General features: G+C 50.2%; 8 protein-coding genes across 8 annotated transcripts; 5 read left to right on the top strand and 3 right to left on the bottom strand.

The window, feature by feature from the left end:
* Positions 1-1,552: 1,552 nt before the first annotated feature.
* On the top strand, positions 1,553-2,931 carry MGYG_00208 (hypothetical protein; the record flags this gene model as incomplete). Its single annotated transcript, XM_003176069.1, has 2 exons — positions 1,553-1,635; positions 1,764-2,931. 2 exons carry the CDS (start codon positions 1,553-1,555, stop codon positions 2,929-2,931), a joined length of 1,251 nt encoding a protein of 416 aa, XP_003176117.1.
* A 1,217-nt stretch (positions 2,932-4,148) lies between these two features.
* On the top strand, positions 4,149-6,543 carry MGYG_00207 (phenol 2-monooxygenase; the record flags this gene model as incomplete). The annotated part of the gene is made up of 5 exons (XM_003176068.1): positions 4,149-4,286; positions 4,368-5,382; positions 5,445-5,467; positions 5,528-5,984; positions 6,077-6,543. 5 exons carry the CDS (start codon positions 4,149-4,151, stop codon positions 6,541-6,543), a joined length of 2,100 nt encoding a protein of 699 aa, XP_003176116.1.
* Positions 6,544-6,680: 137 nt separating this feature from the next.
* On the bottom strand, positions 6,681-8,606 carry MGYG_00206 (hypothetical protein; the record flags this gene model as incomplete). Its single annotated transcript, XM_003176067.1, has 2 exons — positions 6,681-8,379; positions 8,455-8,606. The coding sequence occupies 2 exons, from the start codon at positions 8,604-8,606 to the stop codon at positions 6,681-6,683; spliced, it is 1,851 nt and encodes a 616-aa protein (XP_003176115.1).
* Positions 8,607-8,976: 370 nt separating this feature from the next.
* Positions 8,977-9,639, top strand: MGYG_00205 (hypothetical protein; the record flags this gene model as incomplete). Its single annotated transcript, XM_003176066.1, has 2 exons — positions 8,977-9,464; positions 9,528-9,639. The coding sequence occupies 2 exons, from the start codon at positions 8,977-8,979 to the stop codon at positions 9,637-9,639; spliced, it is 600 nt and encodes a 199-aa protein (XP_003176114.1).
* Positions 9,640-10,222: 583 nt separating this feature from the next.
* On the top strand, positions 10,223-10,991 carry MGYG_00204 (hypothetical protein; the record flags this gene model as incomplete). Its single annotated transcript, XM_003176065.1, has 2 exons — positions 10,223-10,639; positions 10,707-10,991. The coding sequence occupies 2 exons, from the start codon at positions 10,223-10,225 to the stop codon at positions 10,989-10,991; spliced, it is 702 nt and encodes a 233-aa protein (XP_003176113.1).
* Positions 10,992-11,353: 362 nt separating this feature from the next.
* On the top strand, positions 11,354-12,394 carry MGYG_00203 (acyl-protein thioesterase 1; the record flags this gene model as incomplete). The annotated part of the gene is made up of 5 exons (XM_003176064.1): positions 11,354-11,436; positions 11,561-11,651; positions 11,723-11,776; positions 11,842-12,230; positions 12,292-12,394. The coding sequence occupies 5 exons, from the start codon at positions 11,354-11,356 to the stop codon at positions 12,392-12,394; spliced, it is 720 nt and encodes a 239-aa protein (XP_003176112.1).
* Positions 12,395-12,693: 299 nt separating this feature from the next.
* MGYG_00202 (hypothetical protein) lies at positions 12,694-13,329 on the bottom strand (the record flags this gene model as incomplete). The annotated part of the gene is made up of 4 exons (XM_003176063.1): positions 12,694-12,746; positions 12,816-12,843; positions 12,907-13,248; positions 13,318-13,329. The coding sequence occupies 4 exons, from the start codon at positions 13,327-13,329 to the stop codon at positions 12,694-12,696; spliced, it is 435 nt and encodes a 144-aa protein (XP_003176111.1).
* Positions 13,330-14,054: 725 nt separating this feature from the next.
* MGYG_00201 (AGC/NDR protein kinase) lies at positions 14,055-16,169 on the bottom strand (the record flags this gene model as incomplete). The annotated part of the gene is made up of 3 exons (XM_003176062.1): positions 14,055-14,142; positions 14,207-15,524; positions 15,584-16,169. The coding sequence occupies 3 exons, from the start codon at positions 16,167-16,169 to the stop codon at positions 14,055-14,057; spliced, it is 1,992 nt and encodes a 663-aa protein (XP_003176110.1).
* Between the last annotated feature and the right edge of the window lie 467 nt (positions 16,170-16,636).

Below are 16,636 nucleotides of genomic sequence, written 5' to 3'. Positions count from 1 at the left end.
TATATCCTTGGTTATTTACGTTTCTTCTTTTTGGAGGTATTCCTTTTTTTGTTCAATCGTCCTTACTTGGTTACTAGGTTTGCTTCTTCCTGTTGTCGCCCGTTTTTGTGTCTCCCTGTTAGTCCTTAAAGATTGGTTACATGCCTCACGGCAGCACATATGCCTCTTATCACCCATTACTACCTCTTTGCCTAACTAATCAAACATACTGTTTCCTGTGGCCTGTCCGGTTTACATACACCTACCTGCTAGTTAGGGTTGGGGTTGTCACTTTGATCACACTTGCTTCTCCTGTGACACGATAGCAGCTAGCTATGTTGATAAAGTAGCAAAAATTCCGTTGATTACTTTGTAAGCTATGTATCTTTCAACAAGCTCGCCCACGTACTCCGCTAATGTCGTAAGGTCTGCTCTTTTCAGTGTATGCCAGGCCACCCAGTGTGGAACGATACCGGTAAGCGCCTGGCGAAAGTCGCTGTCCAATGGAGTCCAGGAGGCTTGTATTTCCTATTTGTGCGCAGAAGGAAGTAGTTGGGTAGCTCCGTAGCCAAATAAACGGCTTGCTTCGTAATATCGTCAAGAGCGATGTCTTCAGCTTCTTCTAGCTCATTTATAGATTTAAATCCAAGATACCCTGCTTTATCCATTGGGCCACGTACGCGCCAGGCAGTGTATGCCAGGTTGCCTCGTCGGCGGTGTTATTCTTTGGTATATGGTGGCCGAAGTATGTTGTTCTGCTCATGTGGAGGCCTGAACTCAACAACACAAAGTCCGTATATGGGATGAACTGACGTGAGCCAAACACCAACCACGATATATAATAGCAAAATCTGTCATATTCGCCTGTGACACTGTAGTCTCATCATCAATAAGGTAGCGAAGGTGTGTTGAACATCCATTTATTGTGTATCCTGTCTATTTGTGGATATCTCGGGTGCCTCGTAGAATTGCTATACTGCTCAGCGGCTGCGGCTTTTTGGTATGAAAGAGCTAATTGCCTGGTATCGTGGAAGAGATCGCCTTAGACAGAGATAGAGGCCCATGGATACCAACTATGGGAACTGGACGAAAACCTCATATGCCGATCCCGTGAAGGGCAAAAACGCAAGGACAAGCAGCGAAGAAGACAGAAAGGCAGCCATCGGTCGCCCAGCCGAGTGGGCCTTATATCCAAAGCCCAACGCATACCATGGGTATGATCCTCTAAGGGACACCGCGAGCAAGATTTGTCCTCTTAAAAGGTACGAAACTTATCACCGTCTGAGTATATCGTTGTATGGAGTATCGTTTCTTGTTTATTAGAAGCGAGTTAGATCTGAATTGATGATTAACTAATATATCACGTGATATGATCCCGACGTCATAAAAAAAGGGAAAAAAATAAAAATAAATGAAATAAATAAAATAGATAATCTAAAGAATTAAATCTTTCTCCGGCTTCGACACAGCAACGCCGGCAGCTGTGATTCTGTTGCTTGACAGGCATTATTACCATCAGGGAAGCTCTAGAACCTCGCAAAGGCTGGGTCTCTTGGTTCTTTAGTCCAGCGCCATGGAATACCACTCTGTGCCGCTCGAGGAGCGCGCGAAGGACGAGAAGGGAAACACTCTGCCATGGGGATACATATACAAGGAGTAAGTCGCTGTTTATCCATCCAGCTTCATGAATTGTTCTGGCCCGTCATTTTGCTATTCGAAGCTCGTCCATACTGTTGGAAATGGTAAATACAGCTATATGGGGATTGGCTAACGTTGGCAAACAGTGAATCTCGCAACCCTCGACGACCACCAGAAGAGACAGGCCCGTTTGGCAAAAGGAGAAATACACGATACGGCTCTACCAGGTCGGCGACGCGAACGGGGACGCCAGCTAAGCGGGAAAACCCGAATGTTGCAGAGTTCGGCAGACTGTTCAGCCTTCAACAGGAGGAAGAAGCGCAGCAGAAGTTACTCGCAACTAACAACACAACGTCAAATGATTCAGCGGCCAGTAGAGCACCGACAGACGCTGTTGCGACTGAATGTATACTTTACGGATACAAAGACAAGGGCGTTGAATGGAGGGTCATTGACAAGTTCGAGCGCATCTCACTAGGCTATATCTGCGAAGACTATTCCCGGACGGACCCTGATATCAACCCTAAGTACCCTCAATTGCTGAGTGGAGGCGATGTCGTTATCCGTCCGATACTTTCAGCCGATGCCAATAGAAAATCGAAAAGATATGCTGGAGGAGCACACTGGATCAAAGTGACCTTTGACTCTCTCACAGCTGCTGATAGAGCCTGTCACTTCTCTCCGCAAGAAATCGACGGCTGCCTTGTACACTGCGAGATGTACCATGGCCACGGACCACAAGAGGACGCTCCTATTCTCAAAGCCGCCGTTGAGCAGCAGTCGCGACTAAACTCGATCTATCCATCTCTCACGCCATCCACTTCTTTCCAAACAAACGAATATGACCGCTCATTTTCATACCCGCAGCTCCACGCCGGTATTCAAAACACTGGCTACGATGTCCCTGCATCCGTTCAATCGACAGTAACGGCTAGCTCTGCCACAGTCATGGGGCAGAACAATCCGGACACAGACACCCTTCGTCAACGGCCCGGCTGGTCTCAGTCAAAATCCGAACCCGAATCCGAAACAAAACCAGCAAAGTCCGAATTTATGACCCATATACCCACAGTTCGACGGGCGGTTGTGCGTCCAGCATCAGAAGCACTCCCTCCCCAGCCCTCAGTGACGGAAAGAGTGCTCCGATCGATACCGATTCTGAGTTGGTTTACGGGGGACATTGTTGGCGACGGGCCTGCTCTGCGAGAAGACGGCTCATTTGATGACCAAAAGTCAAATCTCTACTGGCGATTCTGGCACATGGTCGACATGGTACTGGGAACCGATCTCTGCGGCCTCAAGGAAGAGATATAAACAGCCCGCTCTTTCACAACCTTCTGTCAGCATACATACACCTTACTGAACACCTTTAATCACCTACCTTGCTACGACACATAGCCCGTTTGGACTCCAAACTAGACCACATCCTGCTCACAGCATCTCTTTGTATCTTTTACGACAATGCGAATGTTGTTATCGCTCTTCTCTCTCTTTTTGTTATTATCCTCCCTTCACACGACGTATCTCCTATGTCCTTCCCCCCTCTTCCCTTCCGTTACACCCACCGCACCCGCCAGGACGTTTGCTATGTTAATCCATGTCACCCTGACTGTGGGCTTAAGTCAGGGATGTTTGTTATATGAGAGACAACACGGGTCCAGAGCGAGGCTGAGACAGGACACAGAACACTCCTACGACCACCAGTACCTACTACTACTCCTACTGCTGTGTACTATTTTTTCCATTTGTCAAGGAGGCTGAGATAGACCTACGACTAGATTTATGTGTTAATTTATGATTGATACCGCCGTGGAGCAGCTATCTATGCATCTGTAGATAGGTTGCGGTGAGGCTGCGAATGTTTGTCTATAGGTATCCCCGTAGACATCTGCGGCCGCCTGGCTCCCTGTATGAAGTCCGCAGTTAACCAACTTCTATCTTCTCTCTCCTGTATCTCGTTTTGTCTCGCGAGAAAAGAAAAGCAGCGCCCCGCGTCCTTCCGCAGCCGGTGTGCACTGCCTGCATGGACATCCCAGGGCCACCTGCATCGTCCAACCAGCAGCTCTACCATGAATGGCCCCCTTTCCAGCATCTACCAGCAATCATCCATGTCGCTGCATATACATGGAAAACAGCAGGCCGATGGAGACATCGGGAAGTATTCACAAATGCTCCGTACACAGCATTGATTACCCAGCCAGCTACCTTGAAAGCCGCTCCCTTTCGGCTCTCTTGGGGCGCCTTTGTTGATGCAGGGGATGGACAATGGTACAGAGCAATGCAGGGTGTGCACATCCGTCGCACCACTTGCGCTGGTGACTGCCGGGGATGCATTGGAAGTCGCACTTTTGGTGTCACGCTGGTTTATATATTGTATAACTGGTTGTATTACCATATATAAACATGGGTATCCGTGAGAAAGTCCTTTCAAAGGGCTGTGTGTTCTGGCGCGCAACTCGCGACTCCCCAAGTCAAGGAACAAATTACGGGACGAAATATACTCGGCACCAGACAGGACAAATACCAGCAAGATGGGTAGCATAGCCTATCAGGATAGTGGCTACTGTCGCCGTGACCCTAATGTGATGCCTTCTCTTGCTCCTCCGATACCAAGATATGCGCCAGAACATGTTTCTGAGGAGGATAGATATGAAGTTGTTATCGTAGGGGTATGTTAGAGCAAGCGCCATACTGATAGCAGATTGAGGTGACAATGGATGGTTGACTGTTGACTGATTCTTTGAATACAGGCGGGTCCAGCAGGAATGCTGCTTAAGCTACTTCTCTCGCGGTTCGGGCTTGGAGACAAGTCAGTTCTGTGCATTGAGTCCAGAGACACTATCCTAAGAGCCGGCCAGGCAGATGGGATACAGCCACGAACAATGGAAGTCCTCAAGAGCCTTGGGTTGATGCACGAGATATCTACGGACGGCGGTCAAGTGTGGGAGGTTGCGTTTTGGAACCCTGTTCAGCCGCAAGGGGAAAACGGTGAGCAAGATGCTGCACCAAGAGGCATTGAGCGGACTGCTATTGTGGACGACGTTGCCCTCGCCACTAGATATCCTCATGAAGCCACTACGCACCAGGGAAAGGTGGAACGCATCCTTGAAGACGACCTTCTCCGGTACGGGAAGGAAGGCATCCAACGATCTACAACTCTGCTTCATGTGCGCATTGACGAGAAAGAGGTGCCAGCTTTCCCCGTCGTTGCTGAGATTGAATCCCCAATAATGGGAAGACGGACTATTCGGTCAAAGTATCTTGTCGGTGCAGATGGTGCACACTCGACTGTTCGTCGATGCATGGGGTTGAAGCTCGAAGGGGAGACAACAGACCATATATGGGGCGTCATTGACCTGGTAGTTGATACAGATTTCCCAGACGTTCGAAGACGGACTGCTGTCCATTCAGATGCCGGCTCTATCATGATCATTCCTCGTGAGCGGTCCGTTACCGGTGACCTTATTACACGCCTTTACGTGCAGATCCCAGGTGATGTCAAAGTTGATGAAGCTGATATTGCGGGAACAACGAAACCTGAGGGTTTCAAGCAAGGACACGACGACCCGAGAGCTCGACGAGGCCAAGTTACCATGGAGAGTATCATGGAGCAGGCTCAGGAGGCTGTCAAGCCATACTACATCAAGCACAGGGAGGGAACGAACGTCGAGTGGTGGACTGCATACCAGATTGGACAGCGCGTTAGTGACCGCTTTTTAGTGACAGACTCCAACGGGATGCAGAGAGTATTCATTGTTGGAGATGGTACGTCCTCGTGGTCCTTTTGAACGGAGTATGTGGTAACTGAACTGACTGTCCGTCCATAGCTTGCCATACACATAGCCCCAAGGTAAGTACGGGATATAGTGTGCTCTTTCGGATGGTTAAGTCCACCGCTAACACGTCCTAGGCCGGTCAAGGAATGAATGTTTCAATGATGGACTCTTTCAACCTTGCATGGAAATTGGCCTACTCCATCAACGGGCTGACTCCCGCCTCACACGACAGCGCCGGCTTCCAAGACAAAATTCTCGGCACGTATGAGATAGAGCGTCGCACAATTGCACAGCAACTAGTCGAATTTGACAAGTCGTTTTCTTCTATGTTTTCAGGCAAAATCGGCACTGCGGATGTAGCCGGCTCGGGGCTAACGCACGACCAATTCCTTGAAGTGTTCAGAACTGGCAACGGGTTCACTAGCGGATGTGGAATTGAGTATCCGGAGAGCATTCTGGTTGATAAATCCATCGAACACAATGTGGTCAAGGGGACGGATTATCTGGCTGGTATCTTGAGGCCTGGTAGACGGTTATTGAATGTCAAGCTTAAGAGGCATGCGGACGGGTGCCATGTGGATTTACATGACGGTTCGTTTGCTCCTTGCATTTGCATGTCAACCTAGTGTGTCTCAATCAAAGATGTTCAACTAACGACTAACTACTTACACTTCGTATAACAGAGATTCCAACCACAGGCGCATTTCGGATCCTATGCCTTACATCGAAGGACCTACTTGACCCGCACGGAACATCAAGCCAGACTCTATCTGGACTCTGTGATATGGTCAAATGCGTATCCTCCCTGTATTCATCCAGTAACATCCTGCAGCTTATCACCATCTACCCACGCGCGCTGGTTGGCTTAACACCAACTTCACCACCAAAGGCTCCGCTGCCTACTTCATCCTTTGTCTGGAGCGAGGTGCCTAGCTCTCTGCGTGAAGTGGCGGAGATGAGCGTTTATTGTTCTGCTGTTGCCAATGAAGATGCGTATGGGCTTTATGGTGTGAGTGAGGATGAGGGTGTTGTTGCTGTGATCAGGCCAGACGGGTATGTTGGTGTGGTGGCATGCTTGGGCGAAGCAGGGGTTGATAAGGTACGGCGGTTTCTGCAGGGTGCTATCTGGTGGGGACACGAGAACAAGTAGATGGGTGACTTCGTATCAGTTATATAGCAGGTAACTAGTGGTTAAATCTGGGGAATATGAGTTGAATTTATATACGGAGTATTCATAACATCATTGACTATGTACGTGAAGATAAAAAGGAAGATGGAAAGGGAAGCTTAAAAACCGAACTCCTCGACATGGAGATATATACCCTGGGCCCCTGTACCCTTGTGTACTGCTCGTTCATCAGATAAAGAGACGACATTGCGTCTGACATCTGCACTTAGCCCGCTGGGACCGCATACGATGACAGCACTCTCACCCTCCGCCACCTCTAGCGCCGAGAGAATGATATTGTCGATATTCGGCCTACCAGTCTTAAGACAGACAGGAGATTTGGAAGATGGACCTTTTTCCCAGGAAGCCAGGGGAGAAAGAGAAGTTGTCTGAGAGGAATCCGAATTTGTCGAGGGGGAGCGTTGTATATGTAGACCGGTGCCGTGAGACGAAGGGCTGGTGGCGGACATATGAGGGTCTGAGGTGAGGTATATGCTTATTTCGAAAGTAGGCTTGAATTTGGAGTTGGTTGAGTGGCAGCCTTCCATGTCCCGCATGAGAGACTCCAGCTCTTTCTGGAACCATGAGATGTGCGAGTGAGAGCGTACGGCCCAGACGAAATGGACATGTTTGGTGATAGGGACGGAACCGCCGTTGCTTTCTGCCCTCCAGCCCTCTACAATGTCACGCAGCAATGGGATGGTGAAAGTTGCTCCCATGCTGCCTGCGAAGAGGATGACGCTGTCGAACTGGCGAAGGGGCCTGATGGCGCCGTATGGGCCGTCTAGAGCAACGAGACGAGATGAGTCCGAGTCGATGGCGGTGTTCCATTTTACTGCATGGTTGTGGATAGTTCGTGTAGCACCCGCCTCGGCCCGGATGAGGAATTCTATCTTGTTGTCTGATGGGAGGGAAGAGATGGTGAATGGGTGGCTTTGGAAGGGGAGGAGAGTTGGAATAGAGAGGAAGACGTGCTGGCCCGGTTTCCAGGATATGACTGGGTTGCGGATGGTGACTCTGGTGACGTTTCCAGCCAAGGGGGTGAAGGTGGCATAGTTCGCCCACGGTGAGTTATGGGAGGAGGATGACCTGGAGAAAAGAGCGAGGTTCGACCAGGCCATCATCACCCACCTGGCAGCTCGATCAAAGACCACGAGAGCAATGGACACCCAAACCCACATCTTGACTTCGGGCTCAGCGTGCAGCCATGCGGCAGCAATGAAGCCAGCATAAGTAACCACATGCGAGAGGAAGAAGAGTTCGTAGCTCCAGCGCCTCACAGGCGAGAGAGTTGCAAAGAGGATGAAAGTGAGTATCGACCAGGCTGCTATCCCTCTCTGCGTAATGGGATCCGTCCTGACTTTTGTCGCAATGTAGTTGAAGCGTCCCCAGCTGCGGAACCAGAACCCCATGTGTATGGTGGCCGACATCCAGAGCGTCCTGGCAGTCCATCGATGCAGCCAGTTAAGCCGTTCGTGGCTGGAGCCCGTCAGAAAGCCGATGATGTTCCTCTTGCCGGCCAGCAGCAGGATGAGTGGAAGCTGGGCAACGGTCATGAAGCCGGTGCGGTACCCAACGGTCTCCCACGACCACTGGTCCATGGTGTTGAGCTTGTAGAAGCAGAAGACCATGACGGCGATGAAGTTGGCCAGGGCAAGGCTGACCCTCCCGAGCAGCGACGGCTGGAACTCCCACCGTCCCATCTTCAGCGGGCTGAGGGTCGCGGACGAGTACTCTCTCGTCATGGCCGTGAGCGTCGCATAGACGCTGAAGAAGAGCGACTTGGGCTTTGCCGGTGTCCTTGTTGTGTCAGTGAATCTATGCATGTATGAACTTGGTCAGTCAAAGTCCCCGTCTATCACTTCATGCAGCCTCTTTGACTGGTCTACACACCTCTGCACTGCGACTATCTTGTTGAGTATGTTGCACGCCGTAGCGACGCCGATTGCTGTCCCGACGACGGCCCAGTACATCCGCTGCATCTCAAAGTACGTCGGCACGCCATCTCCCGTGGGCGTCGCTCCTCCGCCATGGTTGTGCGCCATCTTCTATCATCCGCTGTCGGTAACCAGGACGGCGATAGTTGGTATAAAGTAGAAGAAGTAGAAGTAGGAGTAGAAGTAGCAGAGTCAGAAATGGCAGAAGTGGGAGTAGAGGGTGAGCATATTACCTAAGCTGACGCCGACGACAAGGTTAAGGTTATCGACCTCTCATGCCTAATAATGTGCTCATCCCGCGGGTCCTTTTGCTCTTTGCTTTTTCTTCGCTTGTCTCGACTTTCCTACTTGCTTCAACATCCTCGTTGTTTCGCCTGTTTCAACTTCCAACCTCAACTTCAACATCAACACCTCAGCTTTTTCAGCTCGGATGAGATAGCAGCATCACACAGCCAACGCCAGCATCGACTCTGACAGGATGGCTCACTCGCACGGCTCGACAGACCCCAACATGGCGGTGGCCATGGTCTTCCAGAACATACCCGCAACACCGCTGTATACACTGAGCTGGACGCCGCGGAGCAGCCGCGCCTACGCCGGGACATGCGTCTTCCTCATCTTCCTCGGGGCCGCAGCCAGGACGCTGCTCACGGCCAAATCGATCATGGACCGACGCGCCCTCGCAGCCGCCAGAGCACGACGATATGTCGTTGTAGCGGACAGGCGGACATCGTCAACATCACCATCATCTGAATCACAGACGCTGCCGGCAGAGCCTGAGTCGGAACGCAGCAGCGAGGACGCATTCGAGAAGAAGACGGGGACGCTGATAAGCGCCCACGGCGTCGAGGAGAACGTCCGGGTGGTCAACGCGACGGCTGGGCCACCTGTCATGCCCTGGCGGTTCAGCGTCGACCTGCCGCGGGCGTTAATGGTGACTCTCACCGCGTGTGTCGGCTATCTCCTGTACGTCGCTGTCCCTGGCCCCCGAGACTGCCGTATATCTTACTAGACACTGACATCGAACAGCATGCTGGCCGTGATGACCATGAACGTCGGCTACTTCATGTGCGTGCTCGTGGGCATCTTCGTCGGCGACCTCGCAGTAGGACGTTTCGCCCACAGTTTCGAGGAGCACTAACGTCGTCATCTTCATCTTCTTCGCCATCACCATCTTCATCATCTTCATCTTCATCATCTTCCCCTTTGCCCCTTTCTTGTCGTCTTCATGTCTATACCATCATCCATCGGCATCTGTAAATATCGTATACATCATATATATACTTTCTGCAAACCTTCGGCGTCTTCATCTTGTTTGCTTTTTCCAGGTGAGCGGGATTGAGCATATTAGCTAAGCGCAGCACCTGCGTCTAAAAGCCTTGGACAGAAACTCCGCGCTCCACCTAAATTTAGAGGCGGAAGCGAAGCCGCCAGCCATAGCCAAAAGTAGCCAAAGTAGCCATAGTAATAAAAGTCACAGTCAGCAAGTCTTGTAAGCAGCCGCGGAGTTGGTCGGCAAAAGAAAAAGCGAAAGGCGAAGACGAAGCTCAGAGTAAAAGAAGCTGCATAGAGAACGACGGTTGGTATAAAGAGGCGAACTTCTCTCTCTCTCTCTGCTTATACTCCTGCTTCTGCTTATTGTAACATCGTATACCACACTCCATTGTTGAAAAGGCGATAGTGATACCGATAAGTCTCAAGTCAAGATAGCCAGGATAGCGAAGATGAAGCTGCTCACGATCCTCCCCGCCCTGCTGCCGCTCGCCGCCGCGCACTTCAACGTCGAGGCGCCTCCAACCCGCGGCGGCAACGAAGACACCCAGCCAATGTTCCCGTGCGGCGGCCCAACAGAGCCATCCCAGAACAGAGTGCAGATTCCTCTCGAAGACCCCAAGCTTGCCATTGCCATGGAGATGGGCCACGACCAGGCGGCCGTCCAGGTGCTGCTCGGCCTAGGATCGAACCCGGGATCCAACTTCAACATCTCTGTCGTCAAGACCTTCAGACAGGTCGGCCTCGGAGCCTTCTGTCTGCCGGAAGTCTCGTTCTCAGAGGATGTGGTTGGTTTCAAGCCAAAGGACGGCATGGACGTCACCATCCAGGTCCTTAGCAACGGTGATCCGAATGGCGGTCTTTTCCACGTATGATGAACCCTCCCTGTCTTCTTCTTTCTTTCTTTTCGGGCCACTTGCTAACGAGTCGTCACAGTGCATCGACGCCGTTTACTCCAGGTCGGCACAGTACGTCAAGCCAGACAGCTGCAAGAACGGAACCGGCGTCCAGGCCATGCCCTTCAGCGGGGAAGCTGCCAACCGAAATGCCAACGAGTCCACGCCCAACGGCCAGCCACAGGGAGGATCCGGTGGTAATGGTGGTAGTGGTGGTAACGGTGGCCAGAGTCCCAGCCCAACAGGCAACTCGGCGCCGCTTCAGACTGCCGCTGCTTGGGGCGTGCTGGGTGCGGCCATCGCTGGAGGCGTTGCACTCTTGTAAAAATAGACGATAGATGATACCCCCGTCATCATTTGATGAACAGAACAGACAGCTATGATGAAATATGACACGATTGTCCCACTTCTTCTGCTTCTCTCTGGTAGTTGTTTTTCCTCCTCTTGAGAATGATCATCATCTTCTTCTTCTTGATGTCGTCGTCGTCTTTCTCTTCCTCATCCTTCATCCTTCGAGTTTCATTCACGTGACTAGAATTTCCTTTGTTAGTAAGATATTAGTAATAAAGATAATGCTTATCGCAAGCCGAGGAACGAAAGTTTATTCCTTTTTCTTCGTTCCTCCAAGATCATCATCGTCATCATCGCCAGGTGAACACCCATAGCTATACCGACAACGCCGTCACCATGGCCACTAAAGCACCATTCGTTGTTCCTGCCATCAAGAGGCACACTGCCACCGTCATCATGGCCCATGGTCTAGGTGACACGTGAGTTATCCTCCTCGCAGCAGCCGAGTCGACCATTTCTAACTGAACCCTCTAGCGGAGCTGGCTGGTATGATACGATGCGCCCTCTACAGTTGAGCACCCGTTAATCTGCCGTGACAAAAAGGATGATGATGGCCCAGAACTGGCGTCGACGCGGGATGTACGATGAAGTTTCCTTTATCTTCCCCAATGCGCCCTCCATACCGATCACGGTGGTATGTCCATCTCCCCTGTCCCTGTCTCCTCTCCACTCCTTCCTGTGCTGACTGTCAATCACCTACTTTAGAACTTCGGTATATCTATGCCCGGATGGTATGATATCAAGAACCTCTCCCCTACGGTACGATACCACACACCCCCGCTCGCCTCGGCATACGGAACGCATGAACACTAACACTTAAGCAGCAAACCATAGAGGAATTCTTTTCCCAACGCGATGAGGCCGGCATCCTCAAGTCCCGCGATTACTTCAACACCCTCATCAAACAAGAAATGGACAAGGGAATCAAACCCTCCCGCATCGTATTCGGTGGATTCTCTCAAGGTGGAGCCATGGCGCTGGTCACTGGCTTCGCATCCCCCGTAAAACTAGGAGGTATCTTTGGCTTGTCATGCTACCTTCCCTTGTCTGCTGAACAACTCAAGAAGCATACGCCAGAGGATTGGCCCAACCAGAAGACGCCTCTTTTCATGGGCCATGGAGATATCGATCAGGTGGTTAAACATGAATATGGAGTGAAAACCGCTTCCGTCTTGAAAGAGATGGGCGTTGATGTGGACTTCAAGACTTATCAGTACGTTAACACCTCTTGGTGGCTCACTGCGTAATCTTTAGTGCTAATGTTTCGTTCATAGCGGACTTGGTCATTCCAGTGATCCAGATGAGATCCAGGACCTTGAGAAGTTCCTGGAGCGCATCATCCCCGATGAGGGAACTGCCGCCTCCTCTGAATTATGACTTGGTATGAATACGCGTGGCTCTGACCGTCAGTGGATGTTCACCTCGACTTTTGGGCTTCTTATCCTTATCTTCTCTCTGTGGCTGGGAAGATATATAGGCCGTCGTTCATCCGCCACATTACACTGATGATGTAGCTTCCAGGCAGCGTACCATTGCTCTTCCCAAATAGAGTAGCGTAATTTTATAGTCTTTAGACTTCAGACTTAATATACAATAATACAGCAATGGCTCTTTAACGACTAATGCAATCGTGCATGTTTGGTATAGAGTAAAAATAAAACCATAGAGCATCATATTTAAGTCTCCTCAGAGAGCAACTTCAATATCGCCGATTCACTCGTAGCAACCACTGGAAAAACCTCAATTAGCACCCACAATATATAAAGCAACTCTCCGAATGAAATAGAGGGGAACGTACCTGCTTTCCCATTGTTCCAATCAACAACCTACATCACAGATCAAACCAGTCAGCCTGCATACTACATCTAACCCAATGACTCACAACTCACCACAGGCCTTATAAAGCTATCAGCATTCTCCTTCAACTTCTTAACAGCATCGGATTTGTCCGTGGCGCCGGACACCAAGTCACCCGGCTTTCCCACCCCGATACCCCCGCTAGCAAGAGGAGAAGAAGTCATATAATCCATAATAAGCTTGAGTTGGTCTGTGGTCGGCGGCTCTTCGGTAACATTTAGCTCGAAGTCGGAGCTTCGTAGTGGTGTACCGGAAGGGGATGTTGCTGCTCCTTCTTTTATGGCCGTTGAGGCCTTTTGCAGGACGGATAACGCTTTGGCGGAGGACGCGAGAGTAGGTTTGTGGAAGAGCGTGATGATGTCGAGGGTTTTATGCTGGGCAACAGTAACGGTACTTTTGTTAGTGAGGGTTGGTTATTTGTAGTGTTAAACAGAAGGCCTTACAAAGCGAAACATGGTGAAGAATTGATTGTGCGATTTTCGTCTGGTCTGCTTCGTGATTGTCGAGTTTGTTGTATGCGCAGATTGAAGGTAGAGGTTGGAAGAAGCTCCAGTCCGCGGTTGAAGGTTTAAATCCTGATGCGGCTCTGGCTAGTTTGCTAGTTACGTCATCCCGCCCAGGCGTCTCTCCACCCCAGGGCAGCCGGCTCCTTTGTTTACTTGTTTATTTACAATCATCAATCGGCGTTTACGAGTTCTACAATTTAGTCATTTACAGGAGGAGAATAAAGGCATTCGTCAAATAGTATACTCATAATGTTACGACAAGGCTAAAATACCAAACACAAAAGAAACATTTACCCACCATAAACCGGGAACTGATGATGACAGCGTATGCAACAAGGAAATGCAAAAGAAAAGGATTCACACAATTGGGGGAAAGGAAAAAAGATTGACCAGGAGTATGAGGTTTAGAGCATATCCGTAGTGCGTTTGGCAAGGTGCGGAATATCGAGGGAATGCGGTAAAAATGAGAGTGGAAATGAATGCTTGCACCACGCCATGTAGAACAGCTACAGATATTACAATAAGCTTATTTTCCGAGTGGTTGAAGAGAAGGTAAATGGGTAAATTCGAGGGAGCCAGCTCTGGGAAAGGTTGAAGAAGGATAAATATGGAGTAATAGGCAGCGACGAACAGCGTGCCAATCAAAAGAAGAGGCTTGGACCAGTCCGGTTGTTTTAAAACATAGTTCCAAAGGACCCGTCAGTCGGGATACCCTTCCGAGGGCTACTGCGTCCGTCGCTATCAATAACAGGTTTTCGATGTCTATTCATTCTACTGTTAGCAAAGCAATTGCGAGGATGAAGCTCAGTTTAGGGGACCTCCATACCTAAAAGTGAATCCAACAAAGACGCTCTTGTTCATCTTTTCGTCCCGATCAGCCATATCCTCAAGTGCCTTTTGTTTATCATGCACCTCCTTATATTTAGCCATGTCAGCCTCATTTCCGAAATCATCGAAGTAGCCAGCATCCGTTTCAGAGTCAAGGTCAGGAACAAATGGAGCTTTCTGCTCTTCTCTTAGAGTGTTGAAGTTCACTTCAGCGAAATAGTCATGGTTGTGGATTTCAGTAACATTTTTGAACCGATGATCCTTTGCAGCAACGAGTCGAGTAATGAAGTCCCAAGTACGTCGGGAAAGATAATAGTTCGGATCTTCGTATTGTGGCTTGCGCAACACATCTTTCCAATTCTTCAGGTTCTGCCATGTTTCATCCACGGTTGCTCCAGCAAATGGAGGGTAGCCGGTCAGAGCTTCAAAGAGCATACACCCTAGGCTCCAGTAGTCAACGGTGAAATCGTACTCCTCACCGCTCAGTACTTCGGGAGCCATGTAATCAGGAGACCCGACAATTGATTTGGCATAGTTAACATCCAACTTCCGGAGTGATCGATAACCTTCACGTCTTTCAGCGGCAGATCGTTGCTCCATCGGCCGGCCAAATGGTACAGCGGTCTTGCCAACCTCCTCTAGCTTCAATCGCATAGACTCAATCTTGGTAGGATTAAGCATTCCCGCTGCCAATCCAAAGTCCGTCAACTTAACGTGTCCGGTGGAGTCGATGAGGAAGTTCTCCGGCTTCAAGTCTCGATGGATGTATCCAAGGACATGGAGAGCATCCACGCAGGCTACCATCTCTGCAATATAGAAGCGAGCGTGTCGGTTATGGAGGACTCCTGTGTTGTTGAGTAGAGTACGGAAGTCACCTCCTGGCACGTATTCCATGGCAAGGTATATTTGAGTTTCATCCTGAAAAGCATAGAGAAGTTTCACCAGCCATTCGCTTTTTGCGGTCGTTAGGATGTCGCGCTCCGTCAAAATGTGCCTAATCTCGTCCATCTTGAAAAGCAGCTTTTTGCTCATGACTTTTAGCGCGCACACTTCCCGAGTGTCCTTCTTCTGCGCAAGATACACCTGACCATAGCCACCCTGGCCAACCTGGGTAAGAATCTGAAAGTCTCCATGTCGCAGACGGGTTCTCCGTTTCCGAAGGTTGGCACGTTCTCGGCCCAAATATTTATGGCGTGCGACTTCGTACTCTGCTTCATCTGTCTCAGGTGGAGGCGGGTAGGCAGCAGCAAATTGGGCGCTGCGTAATTGCCGGTTCTGAACATAGCTGAGAAGGTTAAAGTAATGATCAAGGAAATCTTTTTACTAGGTTAGTACACATACAACAATCATGGGAAAGACAAGGTGGAAAACTAACAGAGCTGCGTGACATTGGCAAGACGCTTGACTTTTGGTTGCTGCAACTTCTCCAGTTCCTCAGCAGTTAGGCCTCTGATTTGAGTTTGTGGTTTTCTAATGCCAGTCTCAATCCGATCGCCTGCTTGATACTGCTCTCGACGCGACATGGCAGCATGGCTTAAAGTATTCCCTTCCTTTCCTGACCGCAGCCCAGGAATTGGAGCATTCTCCTTATTCGACAGTCGGCTAGGGCTCCCGGGCCTGACAGACTCTTCTCTTCCTTCATTGTATGCAGTCAAATCGTCCACCTGGCCGCGTCCCGGTGACAGTGGCGATTTACCAAAACCGGACTTGGATGGCGAAGACGGAGTGAGCCTCATGGCATTGTCAAACACATTGACAAGTCCTGTAGCACCAGGAGGCACTTTGTTTTTACTTGGACTGCCTTGCGGGGTGTTGGCAGGACTGATGAAGCCAGCCTGAGGCTGAGGGGGGGTTAGGGGCCGCTCATAGGGCTCGTTGCCGGACCGCGTATTAAGCATCGGTGGAAGATGGGGGGTCGCCTGCTTCCCGAGAGAGTACGGTGGTATATTATTCGCATCCATCGCCGAGTCGATGATGGAGTAGGATGGGCGTTGCTTGTTGATAGTGCTGCGGAATTGAATGTTGATATTTATCGCCTCTGCCCCGCGAAGGAGGATAGGCTCGCTGGCTCTGGCTCTCGCTCGCTCGTGCTGCGGTTGGTTGCGTGTGTGGCTGCCACGAAAGCAGATTGCACGCAGCTAAGATCGATAGTTAGCTAGCTCAGTAACTAATCTTTGATGGCTGTGTTAGCGACAGCGATCTGGCTAGGGTCAGGTTATCATTCGTTCACTAAAGTTGGCTTGAGATCGCAAGCTGCAAGTTGGAGATGGAGTTGCCAGGGCAACTTGCTTAGTCATTGTATTAGTCATCATATGGGAAAGGAACACCGCACGGTTAAGAGGGAGTATATAGTAGCATAGAAGGAGTAGGAGTAGGAGTAGCAGGTTAATATGCATATAAGCTAAAAATGGGAAGTCTGGTGGTTCAT

This window comes from Nannizzia gypsea, genomic scaffold, assembly GCF_000150975.2.
Source record: "Nannizzia gypsea CBS 118893 supercont1.1 genomic scaffold, whole genome shotgun sequence".
In the NCBI taxonomy this organism is placed as follows: Eukaryota; Fungi; Ascomycota; class Eurotiomycetes; order Onygenales; family Arthrodermataceae; genus Nannizzia; species Nannizzia gypsea.
Note: the sequence above shows the minus strand (reverse complement) of the source record. Positions and strands in the feature narration are given on the sequence as shown.